Consider the following 25000-nt stretch of genomic DNA (forward strand, 5'->3'; position numbering starts at 1 on the left):
CTCTCTCTCTCTCTCTCTCTCTCTCTCTCTCTCTCTCTCTCTCTCTCTCTCACCCATACTGTACACACACACACACACACACACACACACACACACACACACACACACACACACACACACACACACACACACACACACACACACACACACACACACACACACACACACACACACACACACACACACACACACACACACACACACACACACACACACTGTACACACACACTGTACACACACACTGTACACACACACACACTGTACACACACTGTACACACACTGTACACACACTGTACACACACACACACACACACACACACACACACACACACACACACACACACACACACACACACACACACACACACACACACACACACACACACACACACACACACACACACACACAGCTCGGTAGAGGGAGGAATAACATCATATTTATTTAATGGACTGCAGGCCTAATTGATGACTTAATGACTTGGTTACTTTGTTATGTTTTCTGTTTCTGCTTCCTCTTCGGGGCTGGATGGTAGGCGGGTTCAGGAGTTCAGAGCCTCCCCGTATTAACACACACGCGTCAAACACACATGCACACACACAGGAGCAGGTCGATGAAAGCTGCAGGGAGTTGAGAGCCTCTGTCTTCACCCTCTCTGATGAAGTCTTTCATTTGTCATGGTGTCCGGGTCTGCCTGTGTCACGGGGCCTGTGTCACGGGCATGCCAGGGAGAGGAGGTCGTGTGTATGGAGGATGTGTCCACCATGCTAATAGTCTGTTGTCTTTCTAATCAGAAGGAGAATGTAGTGGGTGCTTATATTTACTAGTGTGTATTATAAATACAGTAGAAGTCGGAAGTTTACATGCACTTAGGTTGGAGTCATTAAAACTTGTTTTTCAACCACTCCACAAATATCTTGTTAACAAACTATAGCTTTGGCAAGTCGGTTAGGACATCTACTTTGTGCATGACACAAGTAATGTTTTTAACCTCTTGCTCCTACCTGGCACGCAGGCGTCCCATCTAGAGCTCTGGAAATGCAAATGCGCTACGCTAAATGCTAATAGTATTAGTTAAAACTCAAACGTTCATTAAAATACACATGCAGGGTATTGAATTAAAGCTACATTCGTTGTGAATCCAGGCAACAAGTCAGATTTTTAAAATGCTTTTCAGCAAAAGCATGAGAAGCTATTATCTGATAGCATGTAACACCCCAAAAGACCCGCAGGGGACGTAAAAAAAATAATTAGCATAGTCGGCGCTACACAAACCGCACAAATAAAATATAAAACATTCATTACCTTTGACCATCTTCTTTGTTGGCACTCCTAGATGTCCCATAATCACTATTGGGTCTTTTTTCGATTAAATCGGTCCATATATAGCCTAGATATCGATCTATGAAGACTGTGTGATAAACGGAAAAAAATAGCGTTTCATAACGTAACGTCATTTTTTTAAATTCAAAAAGTCGACGATAAACTTTCACAAAACACTTCGAAATACTTTTGTAATGCAACTTTAGGTATTAGTAAACGTTAATAAGCGATCAAATTAATCACGAGACGAAGTGTTTTCTATAGGGGTCCGTCTTGAAATACTGTCCGTGTATTTCTCAACCAAAATATCCGGTCGGAGACCTGAAGAAAAAGCCTGTCTCTTGTTCGTTTGACCAAGAAACAAACAATTGGCAAATGACAAGACTGTTGACATCGTGTGGAAGCTGTAGGTACTGCAACCTCAGCCCTATTTAATGTCTTTCGCCCATAATAATGGGTTGAAGCGGCGGATGGATATATTTTTCCACTTTCAGTGATCAGATTTTCCTGCACTTTTCAATGAAACGCACGTTCTGTTAAAGTCATGTTCTAAAAAGTAGAGGGTCGACTGAAGAGGTTAACAATTGTTTACAGACATATTATTTCACTGTATCACAATTCCAGTGGGTCAGAAGTTTACATACACTAAGTTGACTGTGCCTTTAAACAATTCCAGAAATTGATGTCATGGCTTTAGAAGCTTCTGATAGGCTAATTGGCATAATTTGAGTCAATTGGAGGTGTACCTGTGGATGTATTTCAAGGCATACCTTCAAACTCAGTGCCTCTTTTCTTGACATCAAGGGAAAATCAAAAGAAATCAACCAAAACCTCAGAAAAAAAATTGTAGACCTCCACAAGTCTAGTTCATCCTTGGGAGCAATTTCCAAATGCCTGAACGTACCACGTTCATCTGTACAAACAATAGTACTCAAGTATAAACACCATGGGACCATTCAGCTGTCATACCGCTCAGGAAGGAGGCCTATTCTGTCTGCTATAGATAAACATGGTGCAAAAAATGCAAATGAATCCCAGAACAGCAGCAAAGGACATTGTGAAGCTGCTGGAGGAAACAGGTACAAAAATGTGTATATCCACAGTAAAACAAGTCCTATATCGACGTTACTTGAAAGGCCGCTCAGCAACGAAGAAGCCACTGCTCCAAAACTGCCATAAAAAAAGCCAGACTACGGTTTGCAACTGTACATGGGGACAAATATCGTACTTTTTGGAGAAATGTCCTGTGGTCTGATGAAACAAAAATAGAACTGTTTGGTCATAATGACCATCGTTATGTTTGGAGGAAAAAAGGGGAGGCTTGCAAGCCGAAGAACACCATCACAATCGTGAAGCAAGGAGGTGGCAGCATCATGTTGTGGGGGTGCTTTGCTGCAGGAGGGACTGGTGCACTTCACAAAATTGATGGCATCGTAAGGACAGAAAATTATGTGGAAATATTGAAGCAAAATCTCAAGACATCAGTCAGGAAGTTAAAGCTTGGGCGCAAATGGGTCTTCCAAATGGACAATGACCCCAAGCATACTTCCAAAGTTGTCTCAAAATGGCTTTAAGGACAACAAAGTCAAGGTATTGGAGTGGCCATCACAAAGCCCTGACCTCAATTCTATGGAACATTTGAGGGCAGAACTGAAAAAGTGTGTGCAAACATGGAGGCCTACAAACCTGACTCAGTTACTCCAGCTCTGTCAGTAGGAATGGGCCAAAATTCACCCATCTTATTGTGGGAAGCTTGTGGAAGGCTACCCGAAACTTTTGACCCAAGTTAAACGATTTAAATGCAATGCTAACAAATACTAATTGAGTGTATGTAAACTTCTGACCCACTGGGAATGTGATGAAAGAAATAAAAGCGGAAATAAATCATTATCTCTACTATTATTCTGACATTTCACATTCTTAAAATAAAGTGGTGATTCCAACTAACCTATGACAGGGAATTCTTACAAGGATTAAATGTCAGGAAATGTGGAAACTGAGTTTAAATGTATTTTGCTAAGGTGTATGTGAACTTCAACTGTATGTGTGAATTGGAAATTCCCCCTGAGACACCAGGGCCATCCATTGTCAATGGTAACCCTGGAGCAATTAAGTTTCAGTGCTTTGCTCAAGGGCACATCGACAGATGTTTCACCTTGTCGCCTAGGGGATTTAAACAAGCAATCTTTTGGTTACTGGCCCAACACTCTAACCACTAATTTACATTCTGCCCTGTTTCTGTTATGTAGGTTGTGAACCATGCTAACTGTCTGTCTTCCCTGTAGGTTGGGCTATGTGGACCATGCTAACTGTCTGTCTGTCTTCCCTGTAGGTTGGGCTATGTGGACCATGCTAACTGTCTGTCTGTCTTCCCTGTAGGTTGGGCTATGTGGACCATGCTGAGGAGTTAGCCTCTAGGTTCCTCCAGTGCTTCCCAAAGAACCGTCTGTCTGCTCAGGCAGCTCTCCAGCATGAGTACTTCAGCCAGCTTCCTCCACGGCTCTGGGAGATCTCAGACAGTATGTATACCTTTTCTAAGATACTGGATCTCTCTCTCTCTTTCTCTTTATTTAGCTTTATTTTCTCTCCCTCTCTCTCTCTCTCTCTCTCTCTCTCTCTCTCTCTTACTCTCTCTTTCTCTCTGTCTCTCTCTGTCTCTCTGTCTCTCTCTGTCCCTCTCTCTCTTTCTCTCTCTCTCTCTCTCTCTCTCTCTCTCTCTCTCTCTCTCTCTCTCTCTCTCTCTCTCTCTCTGTCTCTCTCTGTCTCTCTGTCTCTCTCTGTCTCTCTGTCTCTCTTTCTCTTTATATAGCTTTATTTTCTCTTTCTCTCTCTCTCTCTCTCTCTGTTTCTCTTTCTGTCTCTCTCTCTCTCTCTCTCTCTCTCTCTCTCTCTCTCTCTCTCTCTCTTTCTCTCTCTCTCTATGTCTCTCTGTCTCTGTCTCTCTCTTTCTCTGTCTCTCTGTCTCTCTCTCTCTGTCTCTCTCTCTCTGTCTCTCTTTCTCTTTATATAGCTTTATTTTATCTTTCTCTCTCTCTCTGTCTGTTTCTCTTTCTGTCTCTCTGTCTCTCTGTCTCTCTCTCTCTCTCTCTGTCTGTTTCTCTCTGTCTCTGTCTCTGTCTCTGTCTCTGTCTCTCTCTCTCTGTCTCTCTTTCTCTTTATATAGCTTTATTTTCTCTTTCTCTCTCTCTCTCTGTCTGTTTCTCTTTCTGTCTCGCTGTCTCTGTCTCTCTCTCTCTCTCTGTCTCTCTCTCCCTCTTACTCTCTCTTTCTCTCTCTGTCTCTCTGTCTCTCTCTGTCTCTCTCTCTCTCGCTGTATCTCTCTCACTGTCTCGCTCCCCTTGTCTGTCTGTCTCTCTGTCTCTGTCTCTCTGTGTCTCTGTCTCTCTCTCTCTTTGTTTATCTGCATAACTACACCATTCCAATGCAATGGTCTTCCTCCCTCTTTCTATGCGTTTCTCCATATCTCTCCCCCTTCTCTCTTACATTAAGAGTCATTACATTATGAGAATACGGGGAGTGAGAATACGTCTACTCTGCTCAATGCTTTGTAACATAAAGTTGTTTATCAAAGTATTGTATTAATACGAATTATGTTGATCTGGAGGAGGCAGTTATCACATACCTGTATGTACATATACTGTATATACCAAAATAAAGGAAACACCAACATAGTGTCTTAATAGGCCGTTGGACCACCACAAGCCATCAGAACAGCTTCAATGCACCTTGGCATAGATTCTACAAGTGTCTGGAACTATTGGAGGGATGCGACATCATTCGTCCACTACGTTTTTGATGGTGGCGGAAAATGCTGTTTCAGACATTTACATTTTACATTTAAGTCATTTAGCAGACGCTCTTATCCAGAGCGACTTACAAATTGGTGCATTCACCTTATGACATCCAGTGGAACAACCACTTTACAATAGTGCATCTAAATATTTTAAGGGGGGAAGGGGGGGTGAGAAGGATTACTTTATCCTATCCTAGGTATTCCTTAAAGAGGTGGGGTTTCAGGTGTCTCCGGAAGGTGGTGATTGACTCCGCTGTCCTGGCGTCGTGAGGGAGTTTGTTCCACCATTGGGGAGCCAGAGCAGCGAACAGTTTTGACTGAGCTGAGCGGGAACTGTACTTCCTCAGTGGTAGGGAGGCGAGCAGGCCAGAGGTGGATGAACGCAGTGCCCTTATTTGGGTGTAGGGCCTGATCAGAGCCTGGAGGTACTGAGGTGCCGTTCCCCTCACAGCTCCGTAGGCAAGCACCATGGTCTTGTAGCGGATGCGAGCTTCAACTGGAAGCCAGTGGAGAGAGCGGAGGAGCGGGGTGACGTGAGAGAACTTGGGAAGGTTGAACACTAGACGGGCTGCGGCGTTCTGGATGAGTTGTAGGGGTTTAATGGCACAGGCAGGGAGCCCAGCCAACAGCGAGTTGCAGTAATCCAGACGGGAGATGACAAGTGCCTGGATTAGGACCTGCGCCGCTTCCTGTGTGAGGCAGGGTCGTACTCTGCGGATGTTGTAGAGCATGAACCTACAGGAACGGGCCACCGCCTTGATGTTAGTTGAGAACGACAGTTTGTTGTCCAGGATCACGCCAAGGTTCTTAGCGCTCTGGGAGGAGGACACAATGGAGTTGTCAACCGTGATGGCGAGATCATGGAACGGGCAGTCCTTCCCCGGGAGGAAGAGCAGCTCCGTCTTGCCGAAGTTCAGCTTGAGGTGGTGATCCGTCATCCACACTGATATGTCTGCCAGACATGCAGAGATGCGATTCGCCACCTGGTCATCAGAAGGGGGAAAGGAGAAGATTAATTGTGTGTCGTCTGCATAGCAATGATAGGAGAGACCATGTGAGGTTATGACAGAGCCAAGTGACTTGGTGTATAGCGAGAATAGGAGAGGGCCTAGAACAGAGCCCTGGGGGACACCAGTGGTGAGAGCGCGTGGTGAGGAGACAGATTCTCGCCACGCCACCTGGTAGGAGCGACCTGTCAGGTAGGACGCAATCCAAGCGTGGGCCGCGCCGGAGATGCCCAACTCGGAGAGGGTGGAGAGGAGGATCTGATGGTTCACAGTATCGAAGGCAGCCGATAGGTCTAGAAGGATGAGAGCAGAGGAGAGAGAGTTAGCTTTAGCGGTGCGGAGCGCCTCCGTGATACAGAGAAGAGCAGTCTCAGTTGAATGACTAGTCTTGAAACCTGACTGATTTGGATCAAGAAGGTCATTCTGAGAGAGATAGCGGGAGAGCTGACCAAGGACGGCACGTTCAAGAGTTTTGGAGAGAAAAGAAAGAAGGGATACTGGTCTGTAGTTGTTGACATCGGAGGGATCGAGTGTAGGTTTTTTCAGAAGGGGTGCAACTCTCGCTCTCTTGAAGATGGAAGGGACGTAGCCAGCGGTCAGGGATAAGTTGATGAGCGAGGTGAGGTAAGGGAGAAGGTCTCCGGAAATGGTCTGGAGAAGAGAGGAGGGGATAGGGTCGAGCGGGCAGGTTGTTGGGCGGCCGGCCGTCACAAGACGCGAGATTTCATCTGGAGAGAGAGGGGAGAAAGAGGTCAGAGCACAGGGTAGGGCAGTGTGAGCAGAACCAGCGGTGTTGTTTGACTTAGCAAACGAGGATCGGATGTCGTCGATCTTCTTTTCAAAATGGTTGACGAAGTCATCTGCAGAGAGGGAGGAGGGGGAGGGGGAGGAGGATTCAGGAGGGAGGAGAATGTGGCAAAGAGCTTCCTAGGGTTAGAGGCAGATGCTTGGAATTTAGAGTGGTAGAAAGTGGCTTTAGCAGCAGAGACAGAGGAGGAAAATGTAGAGAGGAGGGAGTGAAAGGATGCCAGGTCCGCAGGGAGGCGAGTTTTCCTCCATTTCCGCTCGGCCTTCCGGAGCCCTGTTCTGTGAGCTCGCATTGAGTCGTCAAGCCACGGAGCGGGAGGGGATGACCGAGCCGGCCTGGAAGATAGGGGACATAGAGAGTCAAAGGATGCAGAAAGGGAGGAGAGGAGGGTTGAGGAGGCAGAATCAGGAGATAGGTTGGAGAAGGTTTGAGCAGAGGGAAGAGATGATAGGATGGAAGAGGAGAGAGTAGCGGGGAGAGAGAGCGAAGGTTGGGACGGCGCGATACCATCCGAGTAGGGGCAGTGTGGGAAGTGTTGGATGAGAGCGAGAGGGAAAAGGATACAAGGTAGTGGTCGGAGACTTGGAGGGGAGTTGCAATGAGGTTAGTGGAAGAACAGCATCTAGTAAAGATGAGGTCGAGCGTATTGCCTGCCTTGTGAGTAGGGGGGAAGGTGAGAGGGTGAGGTCAAAAGAGGAGAGGAGTGGAAAGAAGGAGGCAGAGAGGAATGAGTCAAAGGTAGACGTGGGGAGGTTAAAGTCGCCCAGAACTGTGAGAGGTGAGCCGTCCTCAGGAAAGGAGCTTATCAAGGCATCAAGCTCATTGATGAACTCTCCGAGGGGACCTGGAGGGCGATAAATGATAAGGATGTTAAGCTTGAAAGGGCTGGTAACTGTGACAGCATGAAATTCAAAGGAGGCGATAGACAGATGGGTAAGGGGAGAAAGAGAGAATGACCACATGGGAGAGATAAGGATCCCTATGCCACCACCCCGCTGACCAGAAGCTCTCGGGGTGTGCGAGAACACGTGGGCGGACGAAGAGAGAGCAGTAGGAGTAGCAGTGTTATCTGTGGTGATCCATGTTTCTGTCAGTGCCAAGAAGTCGAGGGACTGGAGGGAGGCATAGGCTGAGATGAACTCTGCCTTGTTGGCTGCAGATCGGCAGTTCCAGAGGCTACCGGAGACCTGGAACTCCACGTGGGTCGTGCGCGCTGGGACCACCAGATTAGGGTGGCAGCGGCCACGCGGTGTGGAGCGTTTGTATGGTCTGTGCAGAGAGGAGAGAACAGGGATAGACAGACACATAGTTGACAGGCTACAGAAGAGGCTACGCTAATGCAAGGAGATTGGAATGACAAGTGGACTACACGTCTCGAATGTTCAGAAAGTTAAGCTTACGTAGCAAGAATCTTATTGACTAAAATTATTAAAAATGATACAGTACTGCTGAAGTAGGCTAGCTGGCAGTGGCTGCGTTGTTGACTTTGTAGGCTAGCTGACAGTGGCTGCGTTGTTGACACTACACTAATCAAGTCGTTCTGTTGAGTGTAGTAGTTTCTACAGTGCTGCTATTCGGGGGCTAGCTGGCTAGCTAGCAGTGTTGATTACGTTACGTTGCGTTAAAAGAACGACAATAGCTGGCTAGCTAACCTAGAAAATCGCTCTAGACTACACAATTATCTTTGATACACAGATGGCTATGTAGCTAGCTATGTAGCTAGCTACGATCAAACAAATCAAACCGTTGTGCTGTAATGAAATGAAATGAAAAATGTGATACTACCTGTGGAGCGAAGCGGAATGCGACCGGGTTGTTGAGTGCGGAAGTTCTATTCAGTAGACGTTGGCTAGCTGTTGGCTAGCTAGCAGTGTCTCCTACGTTAAGGACGACAAATAGCTGGCTAGCTAACCTCGGTAAATTAAGATAATCACTCTAAGACTACACGCTCTAAACTACACAATTATCTTGGATACGAAGACAGCAAAGACAACTATGTAGCTAGCTAACACTACACTAATCAAGTCGTTCAGTTGAGTGTAATAGTTTCTACAGTGCTGCTATTCGGTAGACGGTGGACGTTTGCTAGCTGGCTAGCTGCTGGGCAGATAGCAGTGTAGACTACGTTAGGACGACGAAATACGAAGTTGCAATAGAAGTGCTGACTGTTTCACTTTGTTGTCCTCTTTCTTTTCCTTTTTCTTCTGTCCTTCTTTTGTCCTTATTTTGTCTTCCTTTCTTCTGTTAACTAGATATTTTTTGTTGTTATTCTTTGTAAGCTAGCTAGCTTCTTCCAGGAGAGTCCCTAGCAACTGCTTAGCAACAAGTAAACAATTCTGCTAGCAATTCACCTAGCTAAGATAACTGTACAATTTTATGAAAAAATAGTTAATTTTTCAAAAGCCTGTCTTGTTTAGTTTGTTCCTTGTTTTGTCTTCTATTGAGTCTTGCAGTTTTCTCTTGATTTTTTCAGACGCCTCCGGAATTTCCCATAAGTGTTCAATTGGGTTGAAATCTGGTGACTGAGACACACACACACACACACACACACACACACACACACACACACACACACACACACACACACACACACACACACACACACACACACACACACACACACACACACACACACACACACACACACACACACACACACACACACACACACACACACACCCTTTAAACCCCCTCAGCTCCTCCTCACTGAGGTCTCTTCTTCTAGCCATGGTAGCCATTATAATGGGCAATTAAGTATGTTTATATATGACCCTAAGCATTTTTTATTTAAAAACATTCATAATTTTCCAATCGCAATACCCAACCTGGCATTCTACATGACAGTTCAGTTGCCATCGAATCAGAACAGGACATGCAACTGTGTCATTCAGAGAGGACATACCACCCATATTATTAGACTACAAACACAGATACATACTGAGCCAATCCTATCCGTTCACCCCACTCATCATCAGTGTCAAAGCCCAAAGCCTGTTCAGATAGCTTCATAGGAGCTGCATTGGGACCGCCTGCCAGAGACAACCCACCCATAGGCTGGTCATTTTAATATGAGAATCATTCTCATTTTAAATTCCCCAGATGAGGATTGATTGATCTCTATTAATCCTGTTATCAGCAGGCCACAGTAGGTTGTTCTGTTAGGAGAAGCAGGAGCTCTGCGGCGGTCACCGGGCTGGGAGAGATGGTGGCTCTCTTTGTGCTGTTACACACACACACACACACACACACGCATATGCACACACACACATGCATACCTGATTGCACGCTCTCTCTCTCACACACACATACACACGCACACATACACAAACACACTAACACAAAGAGCCAAGCTTTTGATTGAGGAAGAATATAGTCAAATGAAAACTGTTATACTGTATAAATGAAGTCCTTGGTGGAGCAACACTGTAGCAGGGAGGGAGGGACGGTGAGAGAGAATAACAAATGGTGGTGGAGGAGGGGAAGCGGAGGAGAAATGTCTCTGAAGAGAAGGAATAAGAGAAGTTAAATAAAGGGATCATTGTTATCCTGGGTGTTAGCCTGCTAGTGAAACATGGTGATGTTGTTTTGTGCAGCAGGTAGACAGGCAGTAGGAGAATAGAGACTGATGGGAAATGCCGCAGCCCAACATACCACTGGGAGTTAAACTGTCAGCACTCTAACACTAACTAACATGAGCTTTACATTCATTACAACACCACAGATAATGAAGAAAGAAACATAGCACACACACACACAATCCAATTCACTCACTCACACACACACACACACACACACACACACACACACACACACACACACACACACACACACACACACACACACACACACACACACACACACACACACACACACACACACACACACACACACACACACACACACACACACACACACACACACAAAAATACACGCGCACAACACATATACTTTATACACACACATAACACACAAACACACACACACACACACACACACACACAGCATGTTCAACATTAAAGCTGAATCTTTATTAGTGTTATCTGGCTAGGGACTGAAGGAGAACATGGTTTATTCTGCCACAAATGCACTCTGTTGTCTAATGTGTTGGGAATTATAGAGACAATAGCTAGACAGATTTATTATGAACAATGGAAGAATTACAGCAGGCATAATAGACCACCCAGTCACCCAGGGGGGGGGGGGTTGAATTGGATTGTGATTGTGACATTTAACAGAAACACTGTGGGAATCTGAGACAGAAGTAGTGTACAATAATATTGTCCTTGACTCGACCTTCGCAGTATTACAGACTGATATCTCTTAGTATTACAGACTCTGATATTTCTCAGTATTACAGACTGATATCTCTTAGTATTACAGACTCTGATATCTCTTAGTATTACAGACTGATATCTCTTAGTATTACAGACTCTGATATCTCTTAGTATTACAGACTGATATCTCTTAGTATTACAGACTCTGATATCTCTTAGTATTACAGACTCTGATATCTCTTAGTACTACAGACTCTGATATCTCTTAGTATTACAGACTCTGATATCTCTTAGTATTACAGAAGAATCTGATATCTCACAGTATTACATACTCTGATATCTCACAGTATTACGGACTGATATAATTATAATAATAATAATATATGCCATTTAGTATTATCATGGTGCATACTTCTGATATCTCCCTCACAAGTGCTCTCTTTCAGTATTATGGACTCTGATATCTCTCAGTATTATGGACTCTGATATCTCTTAGTATTACAGACTCTGATATCTCGCAGTATTACGGACTGATATCAATTCAATTCAATTCAATTACGATATCTTTCAGTATTATGGACTCTGATATCTCTCAGTATTATGGACTCTGATATCTCTCAGTATAATGGACTCTGATATCTCTCAGTATTATGGACTCTGATATCTCTCAGTATTATGGACTCTGATATCTCTCAGTATTATGGACTCTGATATCTCTCAGTATTATGGACTCTGATATCTCTCAGTATTATGGACTCTGATATCTCTCAGTATTATGGACTCTGATATCTCGCAGTATTACGGACTGATATCTTTCAGTATTACGGACTCTGATATCTCTCAGTATTACGGACTGATATACTTCAGTATTACGAACTGATATCTTTCAGTATTACGGACTCTGATATCTCGCTATATTACAGACTCTGATATCTCGCTGTATTACAGACTCTGATATCTCGCTGTATTACAGACTCTGATATCTCGCTGTATTACAGACTCTGATATCTCGCTGTATTACAGACTCTGATATCTCGCTGTATTACAGACTCTGATATCTCGCTGTATTACAGACTCTGATATCTCTCAGTATTACGGACTGATATACTTCAGTATTACGAACTGATATCTTTCAGTATTACGGACTCTGATATCTCGCTATATTACAGACTCTGATATCTCGCTGTATTACAGACTCTGATATCTCGCTATATTACAGACTCTGATATCTCGCTGTATTACAGACTCTGATATCTCGCAGTATTACAGACTCTGATATCTCGCTATATTACAGACTCTGATATCTTTCAGTATTACGGACTCTGATATCTCGCTATATTACAGACTCTGATGTCTTTCAGTATTACGGACTCTGATATCTCTTAGTATTACAGACTCTGATATCTCTTAGTACTACAGACTCTGATATCTTTCAGTATTACAGACTCTGATATCTCGCTATATTACAGACTCTGATATCTCGCAGTATTACAGACTGATATCTCTCAGTATTACGGACTCTGATATCACCCAGTATTACAGACTGATATCTCTCAGTATTACAGACTCTGATATCTCTCAGTATTATGGACTCTGATATCTCGCAGTATTACAGACTGATATCTCTCAGTATTACGGACTTGGATATCTCGCAGTATTACGGACTCCGATATCACGCAGTATCCGATATCACGCAGTATTACGGACTCCGATATCACGCAGTATTACAGACTCTGATATCTCGCAGTATTACGGACTCTGATATCACGCAGAATTACGGACTCTGATATCACTCAGTATTACAGACTGATATCTCTCAGTATTACAGACTCTGATATCTCTCAGTATTATGGACTCTGATATCTCGCAGTATTACAGACTGATATCTCTCAGTATTACGGACTCGGATATCTCACAGTATTATGGACTCTGATATCACGCAGTATTACAGACTGATATCTTTCAGTATTACAGAATCTGATATCTCGCAGTATTACGGACTCTGATATCACTCAGTATTACAGACTCTGATATCACGCAGTATTACGGACTCTGATATCACGCAGTATTACGGACTCTGATATCACGCAGTATTACGGACTCTGATATCACGCAGTATTACGGACTCTGATATAACGCAGTATTACGGACTCTGATGTCACGCAGTATTACGGACTCTGATATAACGCAGTATTATGGACTCTGATATCACGCAGTATTACGGACTCTGATATCACTCAGTATTACGGACTCTGATATCACCCAGTATTACGGACTCTGATATCACCCAGTATTACAGACTCTGATATCTCTCAGTATTATGGACTCTGATATCTCGCAGTATTACAGACTGATATCTGTCAGTATTACGGACTCGGATATCTCGCAGTATTACGGACTCCGATATCACGCAGTATTACGGACTCTGATATCTCGCAGTATTACGGACTCTGATATCTCGCAGTATTACGGACTCTGATATCACTCAGTATTACAGACTGATATCTCTCAGTATTACAGACTCTGATATCTCTCAGTATTATGGACTCTGATATCTCGCAGTATTACAGACTGATATCTCTCAGTATTACGGACTCGGATATCTCGCAGTATTATGGACTCTGATATCACGCAGTATTACAGACTGATATCTTTCAGTATTACAGAATCTGATATCTCGCAGTATTACGGACTCTGATATCACTCAGTATTACAGACTCTGATATCACGCAGTATTACGGACTCTGATATCACGCAGTATTACGGACTCTGATATAACGCAGTATTACGGACTCTGATGTCACGCAGTATTACGGACTCTGATATAACGCAGTATTACGGACTCTGATATCACTCAGTATTACAGACTGATATCTGTCAGTATTACAGACTCTGATATCTCTCAGTATTATGGACTCTGATATCTCGCAGTATTACAGACTGATATCTCTCAGTATTACGGACTCGGATATCTCGCAGTATTATGGACTCTGATATCACGCAGTATTACAGACTCTGATATCACTCAGTATTACGGACTCTGATGTCACGCAGTATTACGGACTCTGATGTCACGCAGTATTACGGACTCTGATATAACGCAGTATTACGGACTCTGATGTCACGCAGTATTACGGACTCTGATATCACCCAGTATTACGGACTCTGATGTCACGCAGTATTACGGACTCTGATATCACCCAGTATTACGGACTCTGATATCACCCAGTATTACGGACTCTGATATCACCCAGTATTACGGACTCTGATGTCACGCAGTGTTACGGACTCTGATATCACGCAGTATTACGGACTCTGATGTCACGCAGTGTTACGGACTCTGATATCACCCAGTATTACGGACTCTGATGTCACGCAGTGTTACGGACTCTGATATCACCCAGTATTACGGACTCTGATGTCACGCAGTGTTACGGACTCTGATATCTCTCAGTATTATGGACTCTGATATCACGCAGTGTTACGGACTCTGATATCTCTCAGTATTATGGACTCTGATATCTCTCAGTATTATGGACTCTGATATCTCTCAGTATTATGGACTCTGATATCACCCAGTATTATGGACTCTGATATCTCTCAGTATTATGGACTCTGATATCACCCAGTATTACGGACTGATATCTTTCAATATTACTAACTCGGATATCTCGCAGTAGTACGGCCTCTGATATCTCCTCACGGAAAGGAAATAAAGGATGTGAGAGAGAGTGGTGTTCTTATAACTCAGTTCATAGTGATAGTGTGTTCTGAAACTCTCGAAAAAGCCTTAAAGAGAGACACTCTTATCACTTCACAGCATTTTGGCTCAATCTGTAATCCTTTGACTCTAAGAGGACACTATGAGGTTGGCTTTAATGACTGATACATCTCATTCTCTCACTCTTACTCCCTCACTCTTGCTTGTCTCTCTCTCTCTCTTTCTTTCTCACTCACTCACCTTTATACTCTCCCTCACTCACTCTCTCTCTCTCTCTCTCTCTCTCTCTCTCTCTCTCTCTCTCTCTCTCTCTCTCTCTCTCTCTCTCTCTCTCTCTCTCTCCTACCCCAGTGGCTACTATCTTCACGGTACCAAATGTCAAGCTGCAGGTGGAGTCAGGTGACAGTATACAGGTGTGTACCAGGACCATCTCCAGCCATGCGAAAGGACCGTCCAGCAGCAAACACTGACCGGGGCAGCCTGCCCCACAGCTAGCCAGGTATGTACACACACATACACACATGCATAAATACACACATACACACACACGCATACACACACATGAACACATATACACACACACAAACATTGCCACATACCACCAACAAAAAACAGCTGCCTTCTGACCAGCAACAGCCCTCAAAGGATCCTAAAGCTGAAGTGGTCATGATATGGTATAGTAAAGTGTAGCAGGGGGTCCTGTGCAATGGCTGGTGGGTTATCTTCAGCTCTGACTGGGGAAGGAGGGGGTCCTGTTCAGCAGGGACATAAAGAAGCTGTATTTGCATGTAATGAGAGATCTGGGGGCCAGACGGAGGGGATAATGATGGTGAAGGGGCCAGGGCCAAACTTGAGGGCCACACCAGGGCCCCACTCACAGGATTATACCTGCAGTTACAGACAGACAGATGCAGGGACAGGTGCATGGGTTTAGGGATGAGGCTCGTTGGGTGAACACTGACTGGAGAGGATGACAACCACACACCTACTCATACACACACACACACACACACACACACACACACACACACACACACACACACACACACACACACACACACACACACACACACACACACACACACACACACACACACACACACACACACACACACACACACACACACACACACACACACACACACACACACACACATAGGGCCATAGGGTACATAAACCAAACACAATAGTTTTACACACCAAACTGGACTATGTATCGATCTCCTCTCCTCTTCCATCTATTTCACACCATCATTTCATCCCAAATCCTCCTACAGTGTATGTGTGCATGTGAATGTGTGTTCATGTTTGTATGTGTGTAAGAGCTGAGAGTGGAAGTCACCCCACTGGGAGAGCTCTGTCCTCTCAGCTGCAGTATTCTTATTGAAATGATCCTCTTTGTCCCTGCCGATCCCACTGCCTGACAGACTGACAGAGCCCCAGTGATCGCAGACTAATCCACATGCACACACACGCTCACATGCACACGCACGCACACACACACACTTTCAAACACACACACAGAAATACATGAATGTCTGGTATTCTAGTGAAGATTTCTGAAAGGTGAAAAGAGGAGGAGGAGGAGGAGGAGGGGAGAATGTGGTGTGGAGGATAGAAGAGTCTACGAGGACCTGGGGGAAGTGTTGTATTATTTATAAGAGGTAGTGCAGGCAGGCAGGCAGGCAAGGCAGGCAGGCAGGCAGGCAGGCAGGCAGGCAGGCAGGCAGGCAGGCAGGCAGGCAGGCAGGCAGGCAGGCAGGCAGGCAGGCAGGCAGGCAGGCAGGCAGGCAGGCAGGCAGGCAGGCAGGCAGGCAGGCAGGCAGGCAGGCAGGCAGGCAGGCAGGCAGGCAGGCAGGCAGGCAGGCAGGCAGGCAGGCAGGCAGGCAGGCAGGCAGGCAGGCAGGCAGGCAGGCAGGCAGGCAGGCAGGCAGGCAGGCAGGCAGGCAGGCAGGCAGGCAGGCAGGCAGGCAGGCAGGCAGGCAGGCAGGCAGGCAGGCAGGCAGGCAGGCAGGCAGGCAGGCAGGCAGGCAGGCAGGCAGGCAGGCAGGCAGGCAGGCAGGCAGGCAGGCAGGCAGGCAGGCAGGGCAGGCAGGCAGGCAGGCAGGCAGGCAGGCAGGCAGGCAGGCAGGCAGGCAGGCAGGCAGGCAGGCAGGCAGGCAGGCAGGCAGGCAGGCAGGCAGGCAGGCAGGCAGGCAGGCAGGCAGGCAGGCAGGCAGGCAGGCAGGCAGGCAGGCAGGCGGAGAGGGTGTATTCTTCCGAGATGTTAATTCCCAGTAGACAGTCTTTGTGCTGTCTAGATGGCTGCTTTCACACAACCCACTACCAGTCTGTTATAGAACTGAATCAAGACCAGAGAGACTGACACACCTCAGACACACAGTTGCAGTACAATGTTCTGACTGAAGAGAGAGACAGAGAGAAGGAGAGAGGGAGATATAGAGAGAGATAGTGAGGGGAAAAGAGAGGAAGACAAGATGGAGGAAGGTGGGGTGGTGAAGAGGGGGTAACAAGAGTAGAGTCATTGAACACTGGTCACTTTAATAATGTTTACATACTCTTTGAACCACTTTATATGTATATACTGTATTCTAGTCAAGGCTCATCCTATATAACTACTGCTGTACACACTTTTTCTATTCATAAACTGTCCATAATGTCTATACACACCATCATATACATATATATTTATATTCCGGACTCTGACATTGCTCTCTATAATGTTTCTATATTTCTTAATTCCTTTATTTAATATATTAATATATGTACGCGGCCAATACAATTTGATTTGATTTAGAAAGAGAGGGAGCAAGCAAATGAATAGAGACATACATGATGGGCTTGTGTGTTGTTTGAAGGGGGAGAGAGAGAGACAGGCTGCACATGGACAGTTATAGAAGTGTACTGCATACTGTATGTTTATTCATGAGTGTGCATTATTCAGGGGAATGGCTGATGCAACATTGTACCTTGCCTTTGCAATGACTCTCTCTGAACCATCGATCCTCACGATGACCATGAAGTTCACTTTGAAGTTATTTTCGACCACCTTTTGGTTGACTTCCATTGAGTTTGTACTTCTTGCAATCAGCCTCGCAAACGTCAGTTTCATATTGCACCGTTCCTTTGGTTCAGAGGTAATAGTCTACAGTCAGCTCCTCTCCTCATCTCCTCTCCTCATCTCCTCTCCTCATCTCCTCTCCTCGTCTCCTCTGGTGTCACAGAGAATGACTGGTGAAAACAAGCGTTGCTTTTAGCTGTGTTTTCACATCTGTGCAGAGAGGCGATGGGAAAGGTATTGGGATGCAGACTGTAGCAGTACCTGTCAGCAGCCAGACAGACAGACAGACATGTGAGAGTCAGACAGACAGAGTACACAGCTCTGGGTCAAGAAGAGGACACTATGGGCCCTCAGCGTCACTATGTCACTTTGAAGATAAGACCGACAAGCGTGCCGAAGCTATAGTGTCTGTCCACTATGTAGAGCAGCCAGGCAGCTGTTTATGTGGCTCACACACACATGCAGCCGTACACGCTCACACAGACACACACACACACACAACGTTTAGCCATGCCTGCTCAGTGGCCACCTGCCTGAGGGCCTCCATACCTCAGCATTGTATTACTTGAGTCTTTGCATAGGCCATACGCACGCACACACACACACACACACACACACACACACACACACACACACACACACACACACACACACACACACACACACACACACACACACACACACACACACACACACACACACACACACACACACACACACACACACACACACACACACACACACACACACACACCTCGACCAGCAGTCTGTCATATATGTTTTGGATACCTGTCCTATTTCCTTTGACCAGCATCAACATCACCTTCAACTAGAGCCAACAGTAAAACTCTGTGCTTTAGTGTAGCATTATGCATTTTCTATACCATTTCAATTGTCAAAGACTCCAGCCACCCTAGTCATGAACTACTGCAAGCGGTACCGGAGCGCCAAGTCTAGGTCGAAACGTCTCCTTAACAGCTGCTACCGACTAGCAACTAGACTGCTAAACCGTTAATCAAATGACTACCTGTGCTATCGGCTTTTTTTTGTGCAAATATTTTCTTACTTTTTAAAATTCTGCATTGTTGGTTAAAAAGGGGTTGTAAGTAACCATTTCACGGTAAGGTTGTAGTCGGCGCATGTGACCTTTTGATTTGATTTATATGATTCACATACAGTATATACGGTATCGTACAGAGACAACAACTGGGGTTTTTGCCTTGACAGTCTTTTTGGGGTTCACAGAATGACCTGGTAGAAAGATTTCAGAGAGAAGACAAACTGCTTTAAAGCTGTCCCCTGCTGTGTGCCCGGGGGAGGGAGAAAGGAAGGAATGAAGAGAGGGAGTGAGGGAGGGATAGAGGGATCACCTGAGGCACTGCCTTCAGGAATGGAGAGCTTTCTGTCAAATAACCTCACTTTGCTCTCCTCTCAGTGTTTCTACTCAACACCAATCCCTGATTCCACTGGCCGTGTCCCATTTGGCAAACTCTCCCTTCTTTGTTTTGATTCTCTCCTCTCTCTCGCCCTTTTTTTCTCCTTCTCTCGCTCCACCTCCCTCTCTTTGTAAACTAATATGCAGTGTGAATAGAGATTGTAATACATTCCTCAGGAGTGTATTATGAATTGGCTCGGTCATTCCCTGTAGAAGGTGCATGAGTCACCAGTGTGTGGATGTGTTTTTTAAAGGCACCATTTCCTTCTGTTAAATATTTCACCCTTCCTTCCTGCCTTCTTTCATGGTGGTCTGAGCTGAGCTGGGAACCGTCTTTGGACCTGAGAACAGTCAGCCTTCCAAGTGTTGAAGTGGAGAGTAAAAGGCTGGTTGGAAGTTTTCTCTCTGTGTGACTCAGTTTGGTGGTGCAGTGTGGAGCTTGTGATTTGACTGATTCTTACTAAGCTCTGAATCACTACCATTACAGCTTCATTTAGGCCTATATACAATATACTGTAGATAGCAAATTTGATATGTGCTGAATGTCTGATTGATTTTATTCAGTGTAATAGGGTATTGTCTTAGTAGTTGGTACATTGATTTTATTCAGTGTAATAGGGTATTGTCTTAGTAGTTGGTACATTGATTTTATTCAGTGTAATAGGGTATTGTCTTAGTAGTTGGTACATTGATTTTATTCAGTGTAATAGGGTATTGTCTTAGTAGTTGGTACATTGATTTTATTCAGTGTAATAGGGTATTGTCTTAGTAGTTGGTTGGTACATTGATTTTATTCAGTGTAATAGGGTATTGTCTTAGTAGTTGGTACATTGATTTTATTCAGTGTAATAGGGTATTGTCTTAGTAGTTGGTACATTGATTTTATTCAGTGATAGGGTATTGTCTTAGTAGTTGGTACATTGATTTTATTCAGTGTAATAGGGTATTGTCTTAGTAGTTGGTACATTGATTTTATTCAGTGTAATAGGGTATTGTCTTAGTAGTTGGTACATTGATTTTATTCAGTGTAATAGGGTATTGTCTTAGTAGTTGGTACATTGATTTTATTCAGTGTAATAGGGTATTGTCTTAGTAGTTGGTACATTGATTTTATTCAGTGTAATAGGGTATTGTCTTAGTAGTTGGTACATTGATTTTATTCAGTGTAATAGGGTATTGTCTTAGTAGTTGGTACATTGATTTTATTCAGTGTAATAGGGTATTGTCTTAGTAGTTGGTACATTGATTTTATTCAGTGTAATAGGGTATTGTCTTAGTAGTTGGTACATTGATTTTATTCATTGATTTTATTTGGTACATTGATTTTATTCAGTGTAATAGGGTATTGTCTTAGTAGTTGGTACATTGATTTTATTCAGTGTAATAGGGTATTGTCTTAGTAGTTGGTACATTGATTTTATTCAGTGTAATAGGGTATTGTCTTAGTAGTTGGTACATTGATTTTATTCAGTGTAATAGGGTATTGTCTTAGTAGTTGGTACATTGATTTTATTCAGTGTAATAGGGTATTGTCTTAGTAGTTGGTACATTGATTACTCATTCAAACATTTCTTTCTTTTCTCTTGTAAAATAATTTTCTTGACCTGTAAAATCACTTGGTTTGTTACATTTTAATGTCAGTCATGATTTGATTTCCAACTGTATTTCTCTTTCTGTTAATCCACATTCTGTGCCCCATCATACCACACTGTAAAACATCTAATTGTGAGTCTCTCCCCCTCTCCTCTGCTCCCCTCTCCTCTCCCCCTTGTTTCCTCTCTATCTTACAGCTCTACAACTCTCATTAGCCGTCAGTTCACACCCTCTCTCTCACTCTCTCTCTCTCGCTCTCTCTCTCTCTATTCCCTCACTTTATCTCTCCTGAGATCTCCCTGTCTTCTCTCTTGCTATGATTATTTATTTCACTTACTCCTTTTCCATCTCTCCGACTCTGCTCCTCCCTCCCCCTTCTCTCTGGTGCTGTGGGTGAGCATCTTTCTCTCTCTCTCTCTCTTCCCTTTGCCCTCTCTAGTGTGTGAGAGTAAAGCTCTTTCTTTCTTCGGCCTGTTTGATTGACAGGCTTGGGGATTGGATCTGATGAGCCACGCTCTCTCACAGGGTCAAGGAGGCTAGTTAGCAAGAGTTGTCAGAGAGAAGAAGAAGAGAGAGAGGGAAAAGAGAGGGATGAGGAGGATGAGGGGGAGAGGGTTCAGGACTCCCCCGGGCAGGTGTTCATCTCAGCAAGACAGCCCCCCCACCACACACACACACACACACACACACACACACACACACACACACACACACACACACACACACACACACACACACACACACACACACACACACACACACACACACACACACACACACACACACACACACACACCTCCCCCAGCTTGTCTCGGGAAGATGGGGCAGGCAGGCAGAGAGGAGGGGTGATAGAGCCCTACAGGGAGACATGGGAATTGATTTCATGTGTAATTTGTTTATCACTAGAGGGGACAAATGCCATCCGCCTTTGGGGGGAGAGAGGGGGAGAAGGAGAGAAGCAGTGGAGGACAGAGCGGGAGGAGAGAGCGGCGGGTGAGGAGAGAGGGAGAGGAGATCTGACTCTGGATCTCTCTCCATCATTACCATAAGCTCCCTTCAGAGCTCCTCCAGTTGTAGGAATGTTTTTCACTTGCTCCCTCTCTCTTGCTCTCTCTTTCTCTGTTTCTCACCCTCCGGCTCTCACTTTCTCTTTCTCTGTTTCGCACCCTCACTCGCTCTTTCTCTCTGTTTCTCCCTCTCCCTCTCTCTCTCTCTCTGTTTCTCACCCTCCCTCCCTCCCCCTCTCTCTCTCTCTGTTTCTCACCCTCCCTCTCTCTCTTTCTTTCTGTTTCTCACCCTCCCTCCCTCCCCTCTCTCTCTCTCTCTGTTTCTTTCTCTCCCTCTCTCTCTCTCTCTGTTTCTCACTCTCTCTCTCTCTGTTTCTCACCCCCCCTCTGTTTATCCCCCTCCCTCTCTCTCTGTTTCTCCCCCTCCCTCTCTCTCTCTCTGTGTTTCTCACTCTCCCTCTCTCTCGTTCTCTGTTTCTCACCCTCACTCTCTCTCGTTCTCTATTTCTCACCCTCCCTCTCTCGTTCTCTGTTTCTCTCCCTCTCTCGTTCTCTGTTTCTCTCCCTCTGTTTCTCCCTCTCTCTCGCTCTCTCTTTCTCTGTTTCTAGCCCTCTCTCGCTCTTTCTCTCTGTTTCTCACTCTCCCTCTCTCTCTCTGTTTCTCACCCTCCCTCTCTCTCTTTCTTTCTGTTTCTCACCCTCCCTCCTTCCCTCCCTCCCTCCCTCCCTCCCTCCCTCCCTCCCTCCCTCCCTCCCTCCCTCCCTCCCTCCCTCCCTCCCTCTCTCTCTCTCTCTGTTTCTCACCCTCCCTCCCTCTCTCTCTCTCTTTCTGTTTCTCACTCGCCCTCTCTCTCTTTCTGTTTCTCACTCTCCCTCTCTCTCTCTCTTTCTTTTTGTTTCTCACCCTCCCTACTCTCTCCCTCTCTCTCTCTCTTTCTGTTTCTCACTTTCCCTCTCTCTTTCTTTCTGTTTCTCACTCTCCCTCTCTCTCTCTCTCTGTTTCTCACCCCCCCTCTCTCTGTTTCTCTCTCCCTCTCTCTCTTTCTGTTTCTCACTCTCCCTCTCTCTCTCTCTGTTTCTCACCCCCCCTCTCTCTGTTTCTCCCTCTCTCTCTTTCTGTTTCTCACTCTCCCTCTCTCTCTTTCTTTTTATTTCTCACCCTCCCTCCTCCCCCCTCCTCCCTCCCTCTCTCTCTCTCTTTCTGTTTCTCACTCTCCCTCTCTCTCTTTCTTTCTGTTTCTCACTCTCCCTCTCTCTCTCTCTCTGTTTCCCACCCTCACTCTCTCTCTGTTTCTCACTCTCCCTCTCTCTCTTTCTTTTTGTTTCTCACCCTCCCTCCCTCTCACTCTCTCTTTCTGTTTCTCACTCTCTCTCTCTCTCTCTCTCTGTTTCTCACTCTCCCTCTCTCTCTCTCTCTCTCTCTGTTTCTCACCCTCCCCTCTCTGTTTCTCACTCTCCCTCTCTCTCTTTTCTTTTTATTTCTCACCCTCCCTCCTCCCCCTCCTCCCTCCCTCTCTCTCTCTCTTTCTGTTTCTCACTCTCCCTCTCTCTTTCTTTCTGTTTCTCACTCTCCCTCTCTCTCTCTCTCTGTTTCCCACCCTCACTCTCTCTCTGTTTCTCACTCTCCTCTCTCTCTTTCTTTTTGTTTCTCACCCTCCCTCCCTCTCACTCTCTCTTTCTGTTTCTCACTCTCTCTCTCTCTCTCTCTCTGTTTCTCACTCTCCCTCTCTCTCTCTCTCTCTCTGTTTCTCACCCTCCCCTCTCTGTTTCTCACTCTCCCTCTCTCTCTCTTTCTGTTTCTCACTCTCCCTCTCTCTCTTTCTTTTTGTTTCTCACCCTCCCTCCTCCCTCCCTCCCTCTCTCTCTCTCTTTCTGTTTCTCACTCTCCCTCTCTCTCTTTCTTTCTGTTTCTCACTCTCCCTCTCTCTCTCTCTCTCTGTTTCCCACCCTCACTCTCTCTCGTTCTCTATTTCTCACCCTCCCTGTCTCGTTCTCTGTTTCTCTCCCTCTCTCGTTCTCTGTTTCTCTCCCTCTCTCCCTCTCTGTTTCTCTCCCTCTCTCGTTCTCTGTTTCTTACCCTCCCTCTCTCTCACTCTCTCTTTCTCTGTTTCTCACCCTCCCTCCCTCTCTCTCTCTCTTTCTGTTTCTCACTCGCCCTCTCTCTCTTTCTGTTTCTCACTCTCCCTCTCTCTCTCTCTTTCTTTTTGTTTCTCACCCTCCCTACTCTCTCCCTCTCTCTCTCTCTTTCTGTTTCTCACTTTCCCTCTCTCTTTCTTTCTGTTTCTCACTCTCCCTCTCTCTCTCTCTCTGTTTCTCACCCCCCCTCTCTCTGTTTCTCTCTCCCTCTCTCTCTTTCTGTTTCTCACTCTCCCTCTCTCTCTCTCTGTTTCTCACCCCCCCTCTCTCTGTTTCTCCCTCTCTCTCTCTCTTTCTGTTTCTCACTCTCCCTCTCTCTCTTTCTTTTTATTTCTCACCCTCCCTCCTCCCCCCTCCTCCCTCCCTCTCTCTCTCTCTTTCTGTTTCTCACTCTCCCTCTCTCTCTTTCTTTCTGTTTCTCACTCTCCCTCTCTCTCTCTCTCTGTTTCCCACCCTCACTCTCTCTCGTTCTCTATTTCTCACCCTCCCTGTCTCGTTCTCTGTTTCTCTCCCTCTCTCGTTCTCTGTTTCTCTCCCTCTCTCCCTCTCTGTTTCTCTCCCTCTCTCGTTCTCTGTTTCTTACCCTCCCTCTCTCTCACTCTCTCTTTCTCTGTTTCTCACCCTCCCTCCCTCTCTCTCTCTTTTTCTGTTTCTCTCGCCCTCTCTCTCTTTCTGTTTCTCACTCTCCCTCTCTCTCTCTCTTTTTTTGTTTCTCACCCTCCCTACTCTCTCCTCTCTCTCTCTCTTTCTGTTTCTCACTTTCCCTCTCTCTTTCTTTCTGTTTCTCACTCTCCCTCTCTCTCTCTTCTGTTTCTCACCCCCCTCTCTCTGTTTCTCTCTCCC

The 25000-nt window shown here is 45.4% G+C and overlaps 1 protein-coding gene across 2 annotated transcripts in view; it reads left to right on the top strand.

Moving 5' to 3' along the window:
• Positions 1-25000, top strand: part of LOC124005584 (cyclin-dependent kinase 14-like) — a 274642-nt gene that overhangs the window by 192697 nt on the left and 56945 nt on the right. For both annotated transcript variants that reach the window (XM_046314981.1, XM_046314983.1), the window contains 2 exons: positions 3702-3841; positions 15277-15424. In XM_046314981.1, the coding sequence (XP_046170937.1) occupies positions 3702-3841; positions 15277-15395 (259 nt within the window). In that variant the 3' untranslated portion in view covers positions 15396-15424. The remainder of the gene's footprint in view (positions 1-3701; positions 3842-15276; positions 15425-25000) is intronic.

This window comes from Oncorhynchus gorbuscha, linkage group LG19, assembly GCF_021184085.1.
Source record: "Oncorhynchus gorbuscha isolate QuinsamMale2020 ecotype Even-year linkage group LG19, OgorEven_v1.0, whole genome shotgun sequence".
In the NCBI taxonomy this organism is placed as follows: Eukaryota; Metazoa; Chordata; class Actinopteri; order Salmoniformes; family Salmonidae; genus Oncorhynchus; species Oncorhynchus gorbuscha.